The 17680-nt window shown below is 40.7% G+C and overlaps 2 protein-coding genes across 2 annotated transcripts; one reads left to right on the top strand and one right to left on the bottom strand.

The window, feature by feature from the left end:
* Positions 1-1961: 1961 nt before the first annotated feature.
* On the top strand, positions 1962-11594 carry tmem151ba (transmembrane protein 151Ba). The gene is made up of 2 exons (XM_075458460.1): positions 1962-2527; positions 5117-11594. Exons 1-2 carry the CDS (start codon positions 2444-2446, stop codon positions 6548-6550), a joined length of 1518 nt encoding a protein of 505 aa, XP_075314575.1. The 5' UTR covers positions 1962-2443; the 3' UTR covers positions 6551-11594.
* Positions 11595-11853: 259 nt separating this feature from the next.
* Positions 11854-15703, bottom strand: drc5 (dynein regulatory complex subunit 5). Its single transcript, XM_075458461.1, has 4 exons — positions 15569-15703; positions 14909-15474; positions 14282-14731; positions 11854-12638 (listed from the first exon to the last, which is right to left on the bottom strand). The coding sequence occupies exons 1-4, from the start codon at positions 15663-15665 to the stop codon at positions 12453-12455; spliced, it is 1299 nt and encodes a 432-aa protein (XP_075314576.1). The 5' UTR covers positions 15666-15703; the 3' UTR covers positions 11854-12452.
* Positions 15704-17680: the final 1977 nt, after the last annotated feature.

Genomic DNA, 17680 nt, shown 5'->3' on the forward strand with positions numbered 1-17680 from the left:
GAGTCTGAGATGGAGCTCTCGGGTTTTTTGCTATATATATTTTTTTTACTTGCTGGGATGTGGACTCCTGGGAAGACTGGCAACTACGCTGAATGGTTTCCACTTGTGAATACAATTTATGTACAGTAGAATACAAATATAGTAGAATGATGGACTATAGAACAAATAGTTGGACATAGCCTTATAGCCCTTGTCTGATTGATGGGCAGCAACAATTGCTTCTCTAAGATCCTTGCTGATGTCTTTCTTCCTTGGCATTGTGTTAACACACACCTGAATGTTCCAACTGACAAAACATCTGCTTTTACTGAGCTGCTCACGCATGTTGTTGATAAATGAATCTAGTGCATTTCATTAGCAGCAACAAGCGTTGTTATTTATCTGTGGTTACATTCGTCGTATTTCAAGATCTGGTAGGGACAGGATTGTTTTTTTTTTATTATTTCCTGATATGTACACCCTTTCAGTGAAGTGCAGTTAACTCCTGTCCTGTATTTCCCCTCTGGGGTCAAAGCCTGTATGAAGCAAACAATAATACATGCAAGCAGCGCTTGAAGAAGGAATTTCTGAAGTCTCTAATGTTCTCCAGCTTTTATGTCTTGTTTCTATCTTCTTTTAAAAAAAATAAAGGCTTGCTATGTTTTGGCCTTTAGAGGGCTCACTTCCATAGCTCCTGGTCTGCTCTCAGGGGGCCAGATTCATCACAAATATGGTCTATAAAACAATACTGATTGTCAGAGATGTCTTTATTGCTGCCAAAACCTATCAACTTTTTTTTATTTAATCTCCTGTTATGCTTACTTACTCCACTTTATGCCAGCAGTGCAGTCCAATGTCCATACTGTGTGTGTGTGTTATGATAAACGCAGGCTTGTTTGCCATGCATGATTGCGAGGAAAGGGTTCTTATGTCAACAGTACTGTGCACAAAAGCAGGAACGACAAAGATTTTTATACGTGCTTAATCTTCTTATTGTCTCCTTTTCACAAGAGAACAGAGTCTCATACAGAAAAACAAAAAAAAAACTTCCTGTAATCAACACACAAGTCCCCAAAGTCACAGTATTACATAAAATCACATAATCATGGCATCTGGTGAGTGTGTGTAAATGACTGTCAATAAAGATGTTGATTTAGTCTGTATAGCTAGAGATTTTACTGCTAAAATATCCAACTGCATTTGGTAATGTATGAAAACAAGAGTGAAAATCAGTTTCAAAAGAGAAGGTCAAACTCTTAATGTTGCAAATATCCAGAGTCTGTGGATGACTTACAGTCTTTACAAGGAGATAAAAAAAATGCATGTCTGGTGTTTTCAGTGTGTAAGGGGGGGTTTTGGGGGAGGCTCAGGGAACAGAGGTGAGGAAGTATTTCACAAGTTATGAAAAGAATAGCTTAAATATGTGAGATGTGGCTGAGAAGCTCAGATTCATACATTCTAGGAGAATTGGGCATTTTTTTCAAACTACTTACATCTAAAGATGGAACATTTATGTATTTGGTGTAGTATTGAACAGGAAGATGTTATAGCTAAGCGTGTTTGGCATTAAACAACATAACCATGGTCCTATGGTCATCCAGAGTTTTTGTGGTGTCTTTTTTTACAAATGTAGTGTGAGGAAAACATCGGTGACAACTCAAAAGTTATCCCACTAAATGTAGTATGATGATGTACAGGTTTCATTAGCCTAACCAAGCCATGGTTGGATTAATCCTGTCTCAGACATTTTGTCCATGATTTGTTTCATGACTGATGATTATCTGCCTACAAATATTTGTCCACAATTTGTTTCAGTGCAGTGAAATTAAATTGTTGCATACTGCATGCATGTTTTTCATCACTTTTTTTCCCACGCAGTATAGCAATAACAGTCAGTTTACTGTGGAGGTTAACGGGCTTAAATGTCCTCATCTATATCTATGTGGCTGTATCCTTTCACTGTTTGCAGCTGCACAGACTGGGATGCAGGGGGTGGTTCCCCAGAGCAGCAGCGCCCCTCTGCGCTGTTGTGATTTGCGTGAAACACTGAATCTGTGTCTTATTTACATCGTGGTGTCGGACTGGCTGCTCACACGTGTGCTGTCTGGCGTCTTTGTCTTGCCTCACTCTTTGTGGCTGCAGGAGAGGAACGGAGAGCAGCGTTTGCCATCTCCTAACATTGCATCTCTTGCAGCTTCTAGCCATTGCACCGCGGGAGGAGTCTTCAAATCCTTATACGTCTTTGGAGGCACTATGATCGGATTCCCGTTGCGAAATCTGCCCACCTGAAAGAAAGAGGCTGGGATGATGAATCTCTTCAGCCTTTCTCCTCGGGCTGCTGTTGGGCCGGTTTCTTTTGGATGATGCGCAAAGGGCTTCGCTGGGTGTTTGTGTCTCACCCCGCTTTGAAAAATCCCCATCCCACAAGGAGATCCACGCACCGGGTTTTTGTGTCGTTATCATCATGTCCCCAGCATCGGCTGCAACAGCCAGTGAAAGCAGCACCGCCACAGTCCCCGAAGAGGAGGCGAGCAGTCCCAGGGAGGAGGTAAGGACCAATTGTTTGTGTGCCAGTTTTCCAAACCAAATTCAGCCTTTCATCGCTGTGCCATATCACATTTAACAGCTTATCACCGCGGATAATTTAGAGATAAGGGTTTAATTGGCGCCATGATATGCACTTATGTTTATTAGCCTTATAAGAAGTCACATAGGGAACTGTGTGTTGAAGCGCGCACTCGAGAGTGTGAACGTGGATGGATGTGCTCCCGCTCGTCTCTTTTCCAGACTAGTTGTTTCCAAAATGGGGCTCAGGGAGCCATTAGGGGTCCTGGAAAGAGTCCAATGGGGCCATTGAAAGTGTGAAAAGAGAAGCCGAACAAAGAAACGTCCTCACAGGGTCAACATTTATGCAGGCTTGTTCATTTGAAGACAGATATCTTGATCCAGACATAAAAGTTCATTGCAATAACAACTGGCCAAAGTCCTCTGCTTTTCATGTTCCTGGATTTGAAAATACCATTAAATAACTTAAACCACTTATCATTTAAACAAATTGATTCACACCACAATTGATATATATGAATACATTTATATATATATATTTCCTTTATAAGAAATGATCCCTTCTTCATTAGACTTCTCCAAACACACATGCTGGATAAGTTACAGATCTATTACACAAGAGGGTTTTTATGTAACCTAGCTGGTCTTATTATGTCAGGAGAAAGTATGCATGAGTGTGAGAGGCACTTCCTTAAAGACACCACTGTGGTTTCATAAAACATGAAAACTCTTACTGACTTGAACTTTCTTGAAATTGTTTTATGTTACATATCTTCACGTTAAAATGCCTATAATTTTAGTCAGATAAGCCTGCTGATATGATTGCAAACTACAAAAGTAAAATTGGAATATAAGCATGTACTCTAAGCTGCTTTTAGCATGTTCTTTCCCATTCCTGGCATGTTTACTTATTCTCTTTGTAGCCTGCAAACAAAGTGTTCTTGTATGAACAACGAATACAACTAAACTGCAACCAAATGTAAAAGATGATAAACATTTTCTCCCCGTTTTACTCCACAGTTGTGTTGAATACATTTCCAGAATATTAGTCTGACGTATAAGTTGTCTGAAAGCCCATCAGTGCACATATTTTTGAACTGTAAGAGAAAATTCAGGTGCAACCAGAATAGTTATTCAAATCCATGATAGAATATGAAACAACTGCTGGTTTCTACTCTCTCAAGTCCTTTATGTGTCTTTTACGTACAAACACAACTTGATCAGCATGTTTTTCTTGCTTTTATGGCAGGACAGTTAAATTTTCTTTGTCAAAAGTATCAGAAATGTCTGCACCACTGTGGTAGTTAGTCACTTCCTTCCTTTTTTGACATCCACAGGCCCAAGGAACAGCTCTGATATGATCTCAGGCAGGGACTTTTTCAAATAAGTGTCATATGTTGCAACAAATATAAATGTATTTTAATACGTAGGGTCATGTCACACATTGCATACAGCTGCTGAAATCATCATGATTCTTGCTGCTTAAATTGAGCTTTTAAAACTTAACACGAGACACAAAGTATATCATGTTGTATTGATTATAGTTTTCAAGCATGTACAGGATGTTGGTGAGTACATATTCTTCCTGCAGTAAGTTTATCTCAACGGGGAATTAATCCCTTTTATCCCGCGGGGTGTAGCCTTGGCTTTGCAAGGTACTTGGGGACCATGTGACCAAGGTGAGGAGGATAATTACGGAGAAAGAACATCTATTATTTACGTTTGCCTGTCACCCAGAGAGCACAGAGCCGACATGTTGGATTCAACACATCAATGCAAAGATGCTGGCTGTGTTTTAGTTGGCCTATCAACTATAAATTGCATGTTTTAGACATGTAGAGTTCAGCAAGCTGAAGCACAATGCTTAATGCATATTCTTTTGGTCTAATCTGTCCTTCCATGGACTTTTGAATCTCTGCCTGATTTGTGTAGCCGCACTTCTACAGGACGGGACAAGCTCTTAAGCTTCTGCTGCTGCTTGCTGTGCCCCGCAGTGATAAATGATGGCATCAGCTTTATGATGCCAGAGTCAAATAAAAGTTTTTTCTCACTGGTTTGGCATCATATCTGACCTCTAGCTCTCTAGACTACCTCTGGTATTTTATCCTTTCTTTATACAGGAAATATCTCTTAAGTAATGCTGCACAGCCATGTGCACACCTTATTAATAACCAAAAAAAAAAGCAGCTCACTCAGCTCTTCCTGACAACAAGGTGTGTTAGACTTTAACATTCATCTGGGTTTTCTTTCTTAAAATTTTCATGATAACAGTTGGTGAATCTTCTGATTATAACAAGCACAGACCAAGACATGAGCAAGTAGCTTATGCCTCATGCATAAACTATGCAAAAAGCCCGTACAAAGCAGAAATGTGTCTAAATATTTTACATGCATAAGCCACTACTTTAAATCTACCGGCTATTTAGGTCATGTTCACAAATTTAGTTAACTTTCAAATAAGAAATTGCTATTCAGACAATTTCTAAGTCAATGCACACAGATGAGCTTATTATTCCCGCTGACCTATCACTTTTTTCTCATCATCTTGTTTTCTCTCTCAACATCTTTGCAGCAGCAGCCTCATAAACAGTCTCTGACCAAATCCTTGTGTCAAGAAACCCACTGGAAATGCCTGCTGCTGTCCCTGCTGATGTACGGCTGCGTCGGGGTGATGGGCTGGTGCCAGGTGACCAAGGTCACGCGCCTCTCCTTCGACAGCGCTTACAAGGGAAAGTCTATGATGTATCACGACAGCCCCTGCTCCAACGGCTACATCTACATCCCCCTGGCCTTCTTGGTCATGCTCTATGTGGTCTACCTGGTAGAGTGCTGGCACTGCTACGCCAGGAGTGAGCTGCAGAACAAGGTGGAGGTGGACGGCGTGGCGGAACGCATACAGCGAATGCAGCAAGCTACACCTTGCATCTGGTGGAAGGCCATCAGCTATCATTATGTCAGGAGGACGCGGCAGGTGACGCGTTACCGTAATGGAGACGCTTACACCACTACGCAGGTCTACCACGAGAGAGTGAACACACATGTGGCCGAGGCGGAGTTTGACTATGGGAACTGTGGTGTTAAGGATATCTCAAAGCAACTGCTGGGCCTGGAGGGCTTCCCCATCACTAGGCTGAGGTTCACTAAGTGCTTTAGCTTTGCCAATGTGGAGTCAGAAAACTCCTACCTGACCCAGAGGGCCAGGTTTTTCACAGAAAATGAGGGCCTGGATGATTACATGGAGGCCCGTGAGGGGATGCACCTGAAGAATGTAGACTTTAAGGAGTATATGATTGCCTTTTCTGACCTTAACCACCCTCCCTGGTATGCTTCTAACTCTGCTTTCTGGGTGGCAGCTGCTTTCACCTTCTCCTGGCCTCTGCGGGTGTTGAGAGAGTATTGCACTGCCTGTGTGCACTACCATGTGGAGAAGCTGTTTGGCTTTGACTATGTGCCAGTAACACCATCTGAGGAGCGTCCTTATTGCAGACACATCCCACGAGTCAACACAATTGACAGCACAGAGCTAGAGTGGCACATCCGTTCCAACCAGCAGCTGGTGCCCAGCTACTCAGAGGCAGTCCTGATGGATCTGACCCAGCTCTCGGGGAACTACTCCATGTGTGGAGGCTACGGTAGCTACAGGCAGAACTGTGAACGCTGCCATCGCACCATCAGCAGCTCCTCTATCTTCTCTCGCAGCGCCCTCAGCATCTGCAACACGACGAGTCCCCGCATCCCTTTCAGCGCCAGCCGCTTCTCGCTGGGTCGGCTGTACGGCTCAAGGCGGAGCTGCCTGTGGAGAAGCAGCGGGAGCCTGAATGAGCAGTCCTGCCCCACTGAGAGCACTCGCTGTCTGTCAGGCCAGCAGACCAGCGAGGAGAACCCCCCAGCCTATCAGGATGCTATTCGCTTCCCAGTGCTCATAGTACATCGCAACGAAGGATGCCTCAACCATAACCACCGCTCTCTGCACAGAAATGGCTCCTGTGTGGAAACTTCTCTATGACCTACAGCTGCAACATCTGATGATTCCAACTAAGACTGAAAAAACCCTTAAACACTGGGATGGGATGACATGGACTTATTTCTTTCACAAGGGAGGTAAATTGACCCACCTACAATTTACAACTATCATGATTTGTTCACAAAGATGCTGTCACTTCGGAAGACATCAAATAAAAACAAACTATTTTTGGGGAATTTGTTATAACAATAAGTCAGGGAAAAACAGACTTGTTGAGACTGTTTGAAATATCATGTGGCTTTAAAGAACCATGTTGCCAAAGTGTCACAGCCCGAAAGCGCCCATAAAGAGTCCGACAACCTAGGAATAGCAAGGGGAGTCACGTCCTACCATAAATGCCATACGAGTGAGTGAGAAACACTTAAGTGTTTTAAGCCCAGGGTCTTCTACTCAGCAGTAACCTGATAAGTTGATGAGAAATGAAAGGGATATTAGAATTAATGGAGTAATGAGTCAGGAAGTAATTACTGAGAAATTCATAGAGGCACATGAGTCATGTGACTTGGGGAAATTTCTATGACATCATCCGCATTTTCAAAGCACGATGAACAAAACTAAACGGCTTCGGCAAAGTAAAACGTGTCTTCAGAAACTTAGTGAGCTCAGTTACTTGTGCGGAAATATAAAATCAAAATATCTGCATGTAGAACGCTTTGTTCGTTGTCAGCTTAAATGTTCTCCTGGTGTCTCTCCTCAAAGAGGTCTATTTAAAAATAGGTTTCAGTATAATGAAATTACAGTAAATGTCTGGTGGACATAAAATATCCAGTCAGCATAAATCTGCTTGTTTGCAATGACATTATACTCACTGCCTTGCCAAATATAGCACAGGAGGAACATGAATAATTTAAAGTAACAGGGCTAAAGGACACAAGAACTCAAAGCAGATTCATTAACACTCCTTCAAAACAGTTCAAATTACACATTTAGTGTAATGTACCCCCAGTATAATATTGATAGATTGGTGTAAATTCATCTGGTTTAGTCTTAAAAATCCTTTAAATTTCCCATTCGGCAATATTCTTTGTTCAGCCTACCTCTCTGTTTAAGTGCCTAGTATCATTTCTATGAAGCATCAGCTACAGCAAATTTAAAGCATCTCATCTAAACATCTACCCATTAAAATAAGCAGATTAGTAGCACATGGAAAGAAGACATGCCGTATTATCTGATGTCATTACTGTTAAAAATACAAATTTCCAAGAAACAATCCATAAACTGATTTTGAATCACTTTGCTCATCATGTAGCACAGATCTTGTACAGCCAGCTCTGTGCTGCTTCTGCTGATGCATATCAGAGAGACAGCCGGAGACCCTAGAAATAGGCAGAGGCCTGGATTCACTACTGATAATGTGACATTTATTAATATGACAAGATTGCTTGAAAGAACTGAAAAGTACTTTCTTTAACTGAGTTCATGCGGTATCTTATGGGGGATTTCTACATTACAGCCAAGCAATGCACACTAATACTGTAGAGGCAAAGTGTAATCCAGTGGTTGAAGTTAGGCACAAAACACTCATACGTAAATTTACACAGTATCATTTATAAAGTTTTACGTATTGGAACATAACAAAATATTATCTGGTTCTTAGCAGGTCTTAGATTACGTAAATACAACCTCAGATGAACAACAACACGTCATATTATACTCTGTCATTATTTAAAGAATAAAAAATAAGCCAAAAAGTGGAACCCGAGTGTGAAAAACTAAGTACATCATAACTGCATCTGTAGGAAGCACGAGTTTAAACCAAGCACTCTTAATCAGAGCTACTTAATTAACTGATCATCATCAAGTGTGAGCTCCGCTATAAGTTAAAGTTCATGACAGTACAATAAGAAAAAGACCAAACAAGTACCAATGGTTTGGAGAGGTTGCCAGGAGAAAGCCTCTTCTCCAAAAGAACATGGCAGTGCAGCTTACGTTTGCAAACGTGCATCTGAACAAACCACAAGACTTCTTGAACAATATCGTCAGACGATAGCAAAATGGGGGTGTCTGCTCATAATGCACAAATACCACATTTGGAGAAAACCAAACACAGCAGATTAGCACAAACACCTAATAGCAACAGTCAAACACGGTAGTGGAGGGCTGATGATTTGGGCTTGTTCTGCAGCCACAGGACCTGGGCACCTTGCAGTCATTGAGCTGACTCCTCTGTATACCAAAGTATTCTAGAGTCAAATGTGAGGCCATCTGTCTGACAGCTAAAGCTTGGCTGAAAATGGGTCATGCAACAGGACAATGATCTCAAATAGAGCAGCAAACAGATCGGCTGTAAAAGAAAAGAATCAAGGTGCTGAAATGGCCCATTCAAAGTCCAGACCTCAACCTTTTTTAAATGCTGGGGTGGGACCTTAAGAGAGCTGTGCATTAACAAATGCTGCAAACCTCAATGGACTGAGCCACATAAAAAAAAAGTGAGACAAAATTCTTCAAAAACGATGGTTATTGCTGCTAAAAGCTGGTGAATCGCGGGGTGTACTTAGTTTTTCACACGCTGCTTTCAGTATTTTTGACGCCATTTTTGAACAAATAATATCTTTTTTTTAAATGTCCTGATACGTATAACTGTAGAAGTCAAAGAGGGTGCGCTTTCTTTTTCATGACTGTTAGAATTACCATCTGAAATTAAAAAGTTGAGCTAGTTTTAGTAGCACACAGGTTTGGTTTATTTCTTAAAGTACCACTCATTAGTAGTGGGTTGAAATTTAGTGCTATTTTTAATTAACTGTAATGCTCATTCAAAAAAATGGTCATATTTATTTAGAAATAAACAAATGGTTGGCAAATCATTTTCTGTATGTACGGGTGACAGGTCAATAACTAATACTATTACTGAATAGTATTGCCTCTGCTCAGGCATTCTGTCTGCGACTTCACAAAAACGGGCTTGTACTGTAAATGGTCAGCCATACTCATTACATTCCCCGTGTGGTGTTACCCCGTTGTGGACTGTATCTCCGGCAATACTACATTACACTGAAAAAAGGGACATAGAATTGATTTGAATTTTATTTTTGAAGTCTTTGAAACCTCTTATTTCATTATCTTTTCATAACTCAACATCTATGCAAACCCCCCAAACTCAGGATGGTATTCAGAGCAATGAGTCTGCTGGCAACATCATCCTCACAGCTTTCCTCCTTCAGTGTGGGTTGGCGTTTCATTTTTCTCATGTATCTACTGCATGATCACTGGATCATGTTTGAACGAGGGGTTTGTGCATGCAGGATGTTGACCCAAACTGTTCTATCTACCAATGCTCCCATTTCAGAAACACATCAGGATTTGTTTGCACATTTTGCAGATCCCTCGTAATAACCACAAGCTGGTTTCAAATGAGTGATTTAATCATTCCTATTGCACCATAAACCCTAAAATCTATCCTGGCTAAGTGAAAACCTCTCCTAGAACAAATCTGAGGACTCATTCGTTTCTACGTGAAGATCTGAAATAGTTGACTCCCAGAGTCCGCTGCATTATTGCTGTGCAGAGCGACAGCAGTGTATTAGCTTTTAAATCTGAGCTGGCTCTTTTAAGTTATTATGGCCTAAAGTTTTAATTTGCAATCAAAGCAATGCAAGATACACAACTCCTTAACTTTACAGTTTATGGTGCAATATGCTTCAATTTAGTGAGTATTTCTATGACAGTAATGTTCAGATCAGTCTAAGATAGGTTCTGGTATTTTAAATCTCTTTTGTTTAATTAGATACAAACTGAAGTGTAAATCTCATATCCTGGTTTTAGACAAACGGCAACTTGGTCATTTGTAACTTTTGCCAATGTTGGTACCTGACAGTTATTTCCACTGTTGCCAGTCTTTTTACGATAAGCTTATCAACTACACTAACACGTAGTGATATTCTGCTGAAATAAGTGAGAAACACGTTAGGATCGATCGAACTTGGTGTTCTATGTCATTCACTTTCTTAACTGAGTTATTTCTTATTCCTGAGTCTTGCAGAGCTGCATCATATCTCAGCAGGGATGAGGTCAGAAAATCGAGAGGACTTGTATGTTCGTGAACGAAAAAAAAAAAAACATGCAAATCCCACAAGCCGTTCAAATGAGCTGAAAGTTTCATTCAATTTCATTCACGATTCAACTTGTGCTGGGTGAGCAGGTGCTGGATTTCAGGGTCACATTCTCTCATTCTTGATCAGCCAACGAGCCTCTAACGGTGGCTTCACTGTGATTTTCAAACATAGTCGTGTGTGAGAAAAGTAGAGAAATTGTGTTTCCCAGTGCAATGTTTACGTAACAACACGCGAGTTGAGGCAGATATTTGACCGCAGACTCTCAACTTCCCTTCGTAGACGACTGTTGGAATGAATGCTTTTGTCATGCAAAGCACCGAACCGTTTATCACGTCTGTCAGGTTGTTACGATGTGCGCTTTCACTCAAGAATACCGTGGGGCTCATCTTTTTATATTTCTTTAAATCTGTGTATGTAGGGCAGAAATGTTTTGTACTGTAAATAAAATAGAGGCGAGCGGGTCAGATGAGAGCTGAATGTGTCTCACACACACACACACACACACACACACACACACACACACACACACTTTAATGTAACAGCAGCAGGGACAATGTTGGTGTGCAGATGTTAAAATGGTCAGTTTGTTATGTTGCAAATAGAAACACAACCCGTTGTTCAATGCAATACACCCAAAACAGACTTTGTACTGCTTATTTACTATTTCGACCGAGTTTTGCTTTCCTTTTAAACCCACTTGTAAATAATGTGAATGCACATTTTTTCTACCTGAAAACATCAGCATGACTGAATTCACACATAGGGCATCTTTTTTAGAAGACGGTAATGTCAGTAGAGTTTTTCTGTTTTTGACTGAATTAGTCACAGTGAACCTGCAGAACTCTCTTCATACGTTTCCAGAGTTGACACCAATGACTCTATTTACCAGTAGATGTAGGTTAAAAAAAAAGTCTGTATGTATTCCAGTACCACCACAACGCTGCCTTGATGTTACACAAGGACTGAATACCAAATATGTGTATCAATAAAAAGTTAATAAAAACACTCACTGAAACGTCTGCTCCATGTTTTCATACAGTGTGTAAAAGACAAAACTATTCTGATGCCGCCAGTTTGACAACATTAACTTGTTTTTTGTGTGTTAATCTATGTCTTAGTTTTTAACTTGGGTCTTATCCTTCTCTGTGGCATTCAGCACCAAGCTCACTAGTAGATTAGACTTAATCCACAAGTATGTAAATAGAGAAGAAAAAAAACTTTACTTGACATCATATTATCTATAAATCCAGAGTTAAAAATATTACTTTAAAGATCTCTGTTATCTTTCTATCAGTCCATGAATCGGAAATTAATGTCGACAGCCGGAAAGAAATAAAACTTTTTCCAGGTCTGTTTGTATGCATGAATGCTCCATAAATCAGTTTGAAAAATGACATGTTTTGGAAGAAAAATAATCTCAAATTGACCCATGCTTGGAAAAACATTGAGCACGTTTACATGACAGTTATAGATACTGTGTTAGTCTGAACAAAACTGGACCGCCCAACATGTTGGTCTGACCAAGAAAACAACCAAACACACCCAGATAATGCAGTTTTGGATCAAAGCACTTTGTGTGTATACTATCAACTAGACTTAAGATGGTCTGCACATGCTCCAAAGATCCATCTTTTTGTAAAAACAGCAAAGTTTAAGTGTATATCAATACAACCAAATTCCCAATACAGCTGCTCTCATTCACATATTTTTCTGTTTCTTTTGTCGGGCTAAAAGTGTAAGAAATTGTGGCTAAAAATCAGCCCCTTGAGACTAAATGTCATGAACATGAACACATGGTGCATGGCCCAATGACTGCTGAAGGTGGGTTTATTTTAGGGGTTGCTGATGTGTCCTGCTTTCCACTGTTGAGCTTTCTCCTTACGTTCTAAACTCTGGTTTTCCCACACCGCCGTGTTAATGGAGGAAGCACTCTGCTCATCGACTTCTGTCAGGCGGACATCGCATTCTGTTACACTGGAGTTGTGAGACATCGCCTCTGCCAGAGCTTTACCTCCGACCTGCACAAACACAGTACAGACATGAAAATGAGAGGACAAACAAACACATTGGCTCTGACGCATGTTCATGTTAAACACGTCCCAGGATGTTCTATCCGAGGGCAGCTTTGATAACCTTGAAAAATCACCGCTTGGCAACTCTTGCCATCTGGAATAGCCCACGCTGTCCAAACTGCTTACAGCTGGCGTCGTCACCAGCGTTTGGTTGTTTCGTCTGAAACAGCCATTTCTATTTTTGCAAGGTGTTCAAGGTCACGGATATTGATGTTACCGCATGTTGAATTTCTGCTGTGTGGGTGACTTTTGATCCTCCGCAGTGTATTCCAGTCAGAGATACAGTATACCGTGCAATCTTGGAGAGAGCAGATAAAATTCCGATCCATCTCTAACGGGTAAACAACACCTCCTATGGTTTCCAATATTGTGTGTTTGCCACACATATTCATGAATAATTGTAAATCATTGTACTTCACAATTATTCTGTCTGTCTACTTGCCTCCACTGTGTCTACAGAGGCAGCAACATGCCTTAGGAGTTTTTTAATTATCTTTATTTAACCCTCATTTAAACAGGAAAAGCCTCATTGCGATTAAAAGGACTCTTTTCCAAGCGTGTCCTGGCCAAGACGGCAGCACGCAGTTGAAAATTTACAGACATATCAACACACATGCAAACTGACTGACGCATCAGCCAATGCCCGAAAATCAGGCAGAGCATCTACAAACAGACGTATCTGCCTCCGAGTCATCCAGCGTTTTTTTAAAAAGCCTCCAATGGGACCATGTCATGAAGTTTCAAGTCTTTTTGCAGTTTGTTCCAGGCAAAGGGACCAGCTTAGATATAAGCCTTTTATCCCACCTCAGTTCGTTTCCTTGGGACTGAAAATAATTAAAAATGCTGTGAACGAAGGCTATAAGGCCCCGAACTCTTCAAGGAGTGAACAAAAAAAAACACATTGTTTCAAAATAAAACCGTGATTTAAAAGCGTCATTGCTGATAAATGTCCCCTTACAGTTCAGTTAAACTAAATCAACTTCAACTAACTTCCTTCTAATTTAACCCACTGATTGTTTTATCAATTTACTCATTAAATATTTGTTCTTTAAATGTCAGAAGGCAATGAATAATGCCCATATTAACTTTCTGTGACCATAGATGGATGGATGGATAGATGTTCATCATAGCTTCCAAATATTGACTATGGTGACCCCAAACCTTTTCAGAAATGTATACTTTTCTCATCAAATTTACCCTCAGATAGTTCCAAACTTAGTTTTGGTCAGATGTGGCCTTGTAAAATACCACTAAGATGTTCTGTAAATGTTTTAAACATAATATGTTACTCATGTCCATATTAACAATCTCAAGCATTCTCAAACAGAATGTGTGTAAAATGTGGCCTCAAAAGCTGCTCAGCTGCCTTAAAATGTCCACAAAGTTTGAACCCTTTGGATAAATGTGATAACCTTCCTGTTGAACCTCTCTCAGGTCAGATTCGCCCTGGTGTAACAGCAAGAATCTAAAAATAGGTATGTTGTCTTTCCAGTTTTCATCCATGCAGCAGTTTCTTTCCTGCCATGTAAAGTTCACAGCAGCCTTAAAGAGGTAAGTTCTTATGGCATGTTATTTTACGTCTTACTTACCTCGCCAAGCTTGTTGCACGACAGATTGATACTTCTCATAGTTTTGTTCTCTGCTAACACTTTAGACAATGCGAAAGCAGTGAGCCAAGTCACATAATTTCCTCCCAGGTGCAGGTGGGACAGAGTTGTGTTGCTCAGCAAGGCCTTGCCAATAGCCTGAGCCCCTTCATCCATCACTCGGTTGAGACGCAGGTTGAGAGACAAAAGAGGGGAGTTCTTGGACAAAGCATGAGCTATAGCTTTGGCTCCCGGGGCGCTAATTCTATTGTCACACATGTTGAGGACCTCCAGGTTACTCCTGGTGAGCAGTTTGCCGATGGCTCGGGCTCCGCTGTCTCCGATTTGGTTGTGAGAAAAGTCAAGCTGTCTCAGAGAGGGATGGTCCAGAAGGTGTTTCACCAGCAGCCGACACTTTTTATCATCGACATGGCTTTGATGCAGCCTCAAAAGCTGTAGACATTGAAAAGCAAGAACACTGTTGGATCAAATCTGTCACATTTGTGCAAATACAGCCTTGAAAATGCCCAAAACAGAGCTGAAAAACAACAGATACGCTTTAGGCCTCCTGTGCAAGCATGCAATGCGACAAAAAGTAGCCATAAATCAGGGAGAGGAATCAATATTCACCTTTAGCGTCTTACAAGACTTCAGAGCCTTGGCGAGGGATTCACAGTCTCTTTCAGTCATTTCAAACATCGTCCATTCGAAGTTCATGCCGCATTGTTTGACTTTATACACCAAATGTAGCTCCTCGAGGTTTGTCAGCTTGTCAAGCAGGATGCTAAAGTCAAAGTGGTGCATACAACCCTCATTGTCAATTTCCAATTCTGATTCATATTCTTCTTCCTCCTTCTCCCCCTGGGGCTCTTTGATGGGCGGCAGCAGCTGTGCGATGTCCAGCCTCTTGACGTAGTTTTTGCAGAGCTGGACCATATTTAGAACTGTCTTTGGTTGTGTTACATCTGGGATAAAAAGCTCTATAATGTTCTCCAAGTGCCTTTCGAAGAACATTCGTTTCCAGCTGTGGCCATAATGTGAGACATCACAAAGGTCCCACCTCTGCTTGCAGCATCGCTTCCAGTACACACCGTCAGGGACCAGGTTTGCTGTCACATGCAGAGGAAGGGAAGGGGACAGTCTCTCCTGAATTAAGTCCTTCTGGATGGGTGGGAGTTCCTCGAATGTGGGCCTTTCTGTAACACAGGTAGATTTAGCAAAAATCTACTTCCAGTTAGAAAGGAAAGTGTGAATTTGCGTGTGATAATGGTGCTAAAAATGAAAGCATACCTTCAAAGTTGTTCACGATGCATTGCAGGCAGATGTTTGATAAACAAGGCACTATAGTCAGGGACCAGGCTGGGTCTTCAGCAATGATCCTCCTCATCTTTTGGTTTTCAGATTGGCCACCGGAGGATAAGACTCGGATTAAATCAATGGTGACTACAAAAACAAGAAATATTACATTTGACAACACATATTAAAAGTTTTACACCACAGCAACAGTCGCTAGCCTGTTTTCGGATGCGTTTATGTGATGAGACTTTTCTAAATGGCATTGCCATATAAACGGTTACTGTGGACAAACGGCGAAAACTTTTTCTACTCTAAGAGCAAGCTAATGTTAGCTAACTTGCACCAAGCTTACAATTACTGAAAAGCATCTGCAAAGTGGAAAGAAATAGACTTTTAACAAATCGAAATTCAATGCTAACAAGCTAACATTTAGCGTTTAAACGTCAACAAATGGAATACCTGCTGTGGTGCGGTTAGCTGTCTCCCTGGAAACAGAACGCTTTCAGTGTAGTTTAAGGTTTCAGGGAAATTTAACGTGTCTCAAGGTTCAGTCGCTGAGAGAGAAAGAGGGGTATTTTTCAAAGATAGATATGATGCACCGAGAACGTGCTTTTGGCACTTGAAATCTTTCCAACTGTGTTTCAGAGACACCAGGAAACCAAATTCACCAAAATGCAGACAATGAAAGTTTTCTTTTCATGATAATGAGTTTATAGACATGTACATTTCCGATTATTTAAAATGCAACACTTTTCCTTTAGTGATTCCATACCTATAGAATAAGAATAATAAATAATAGAAGAAGAAGAAGAAAAATAATGATGACAAGAAATAGAAGAAGAATCAGAATAATGGTAATAAGAAGAACCACATCATGAACTAAACCAGACTAATATATATATTAAATGACACATAATGCATGACCCTGAATCAATTATTAGATTAATATTCTGAAAATGTGATTATTCAATTTAAAAAATTGATCGAATCAGCACCCTAGGGGACAACCACATAATTTAGATGATCCTGTTGAATATTAATTCTGCGATACCATTATTTGAACAAATAAACATAAAGAGAGAATCCTGACTACAGTGCAGACTGCTTGTGTTTTCAGGTTTATCTCGGGCAATGTGGGGGAGCATGGATCATGCTGTGAACCACATTCAGATTTTACAAAACCGCCAGATGGACCTCGGATATGGACCATGGGCATTTTGGATGACAAAACTCTGGAGTGAATCCACCTATCTTACGAAAGGCAACATGAAGCAGGTGCACAGCCATGGTGTAGGAGGGACGAAAACAGAAAATTTAAGAGGTTTAAGTGTTATATAAAACATTATATATAATCAATTGATTTTCCATGCTGTGCAAATAACAGGGGTAGAGACTGTACAGCCTCTCTGTTTGTTCTTTTCTGGGTTAGCTATAAGAGCTGCCTGTACTGATAGGATAAGATGTTTGAATCTGACATCACTAGCTTGGAAATATTTCACATAAGCCTCAAATTACATCACAATCCACAGGGGAATAACCTACATAAATATACTGTCTTGCTCATATTTGCTGCAAATACAGCTTGTGGTGTTGCTGCTTGATGCTGTGAAAGACGTTTTGACAGGATATTTTCCAATGCATTGCGCTAAAGCTGCAGGACACAGTTCTTTTTATTATATGCACTGTATATCGAAGAAAAATACTTGTGTATAAGACTGATTTAATCTCAGTAGAAATGCCTGAAGATTTTGAAAAAGACTCTTTAAAACCTGCCAAGTTTAAGATGTGTGTTCATAAAAAGCTTCAAATCTGTACTCTGGAGAGAAGCAAATTTGTGCCTGAAAAATCCCCAAAACTGAACACCAAAAATTCATTTTCTTCATATCAGTCGCTTGATCTGGTCACAGTTCATCAATAATCTGGGTGACATTATCCCATGATCATACATAGATGAAGCAAAGCACACGATGCAGCAACTCTGGATCTTGTATGTATGTGCACAAAGAGTGTGCCGGAGTGATGGCTGTTATTGGCATCATGAGCTGGCTCTGGGAGTCGGACATTAGGTCGGACGGAGAAATGAGAGGCTCCAACTTTAGCCCCGAG

The sequence above is a fragment of the Odontesthes bonariensis genome, chromosome 24, assembly GCF_027942865.1.
Source record: "Odontesthes bonariensis isolate fOdoBon6 chromosome 24, fOdoBon6.hap1, whole genome shotgun sequence".
NCBI lineage: Eukaryota > Metazoa > Chordata > Actinopteri > Atheriniformes > Atherinopsidae > Odontesthes > Odontesthes bonariensis.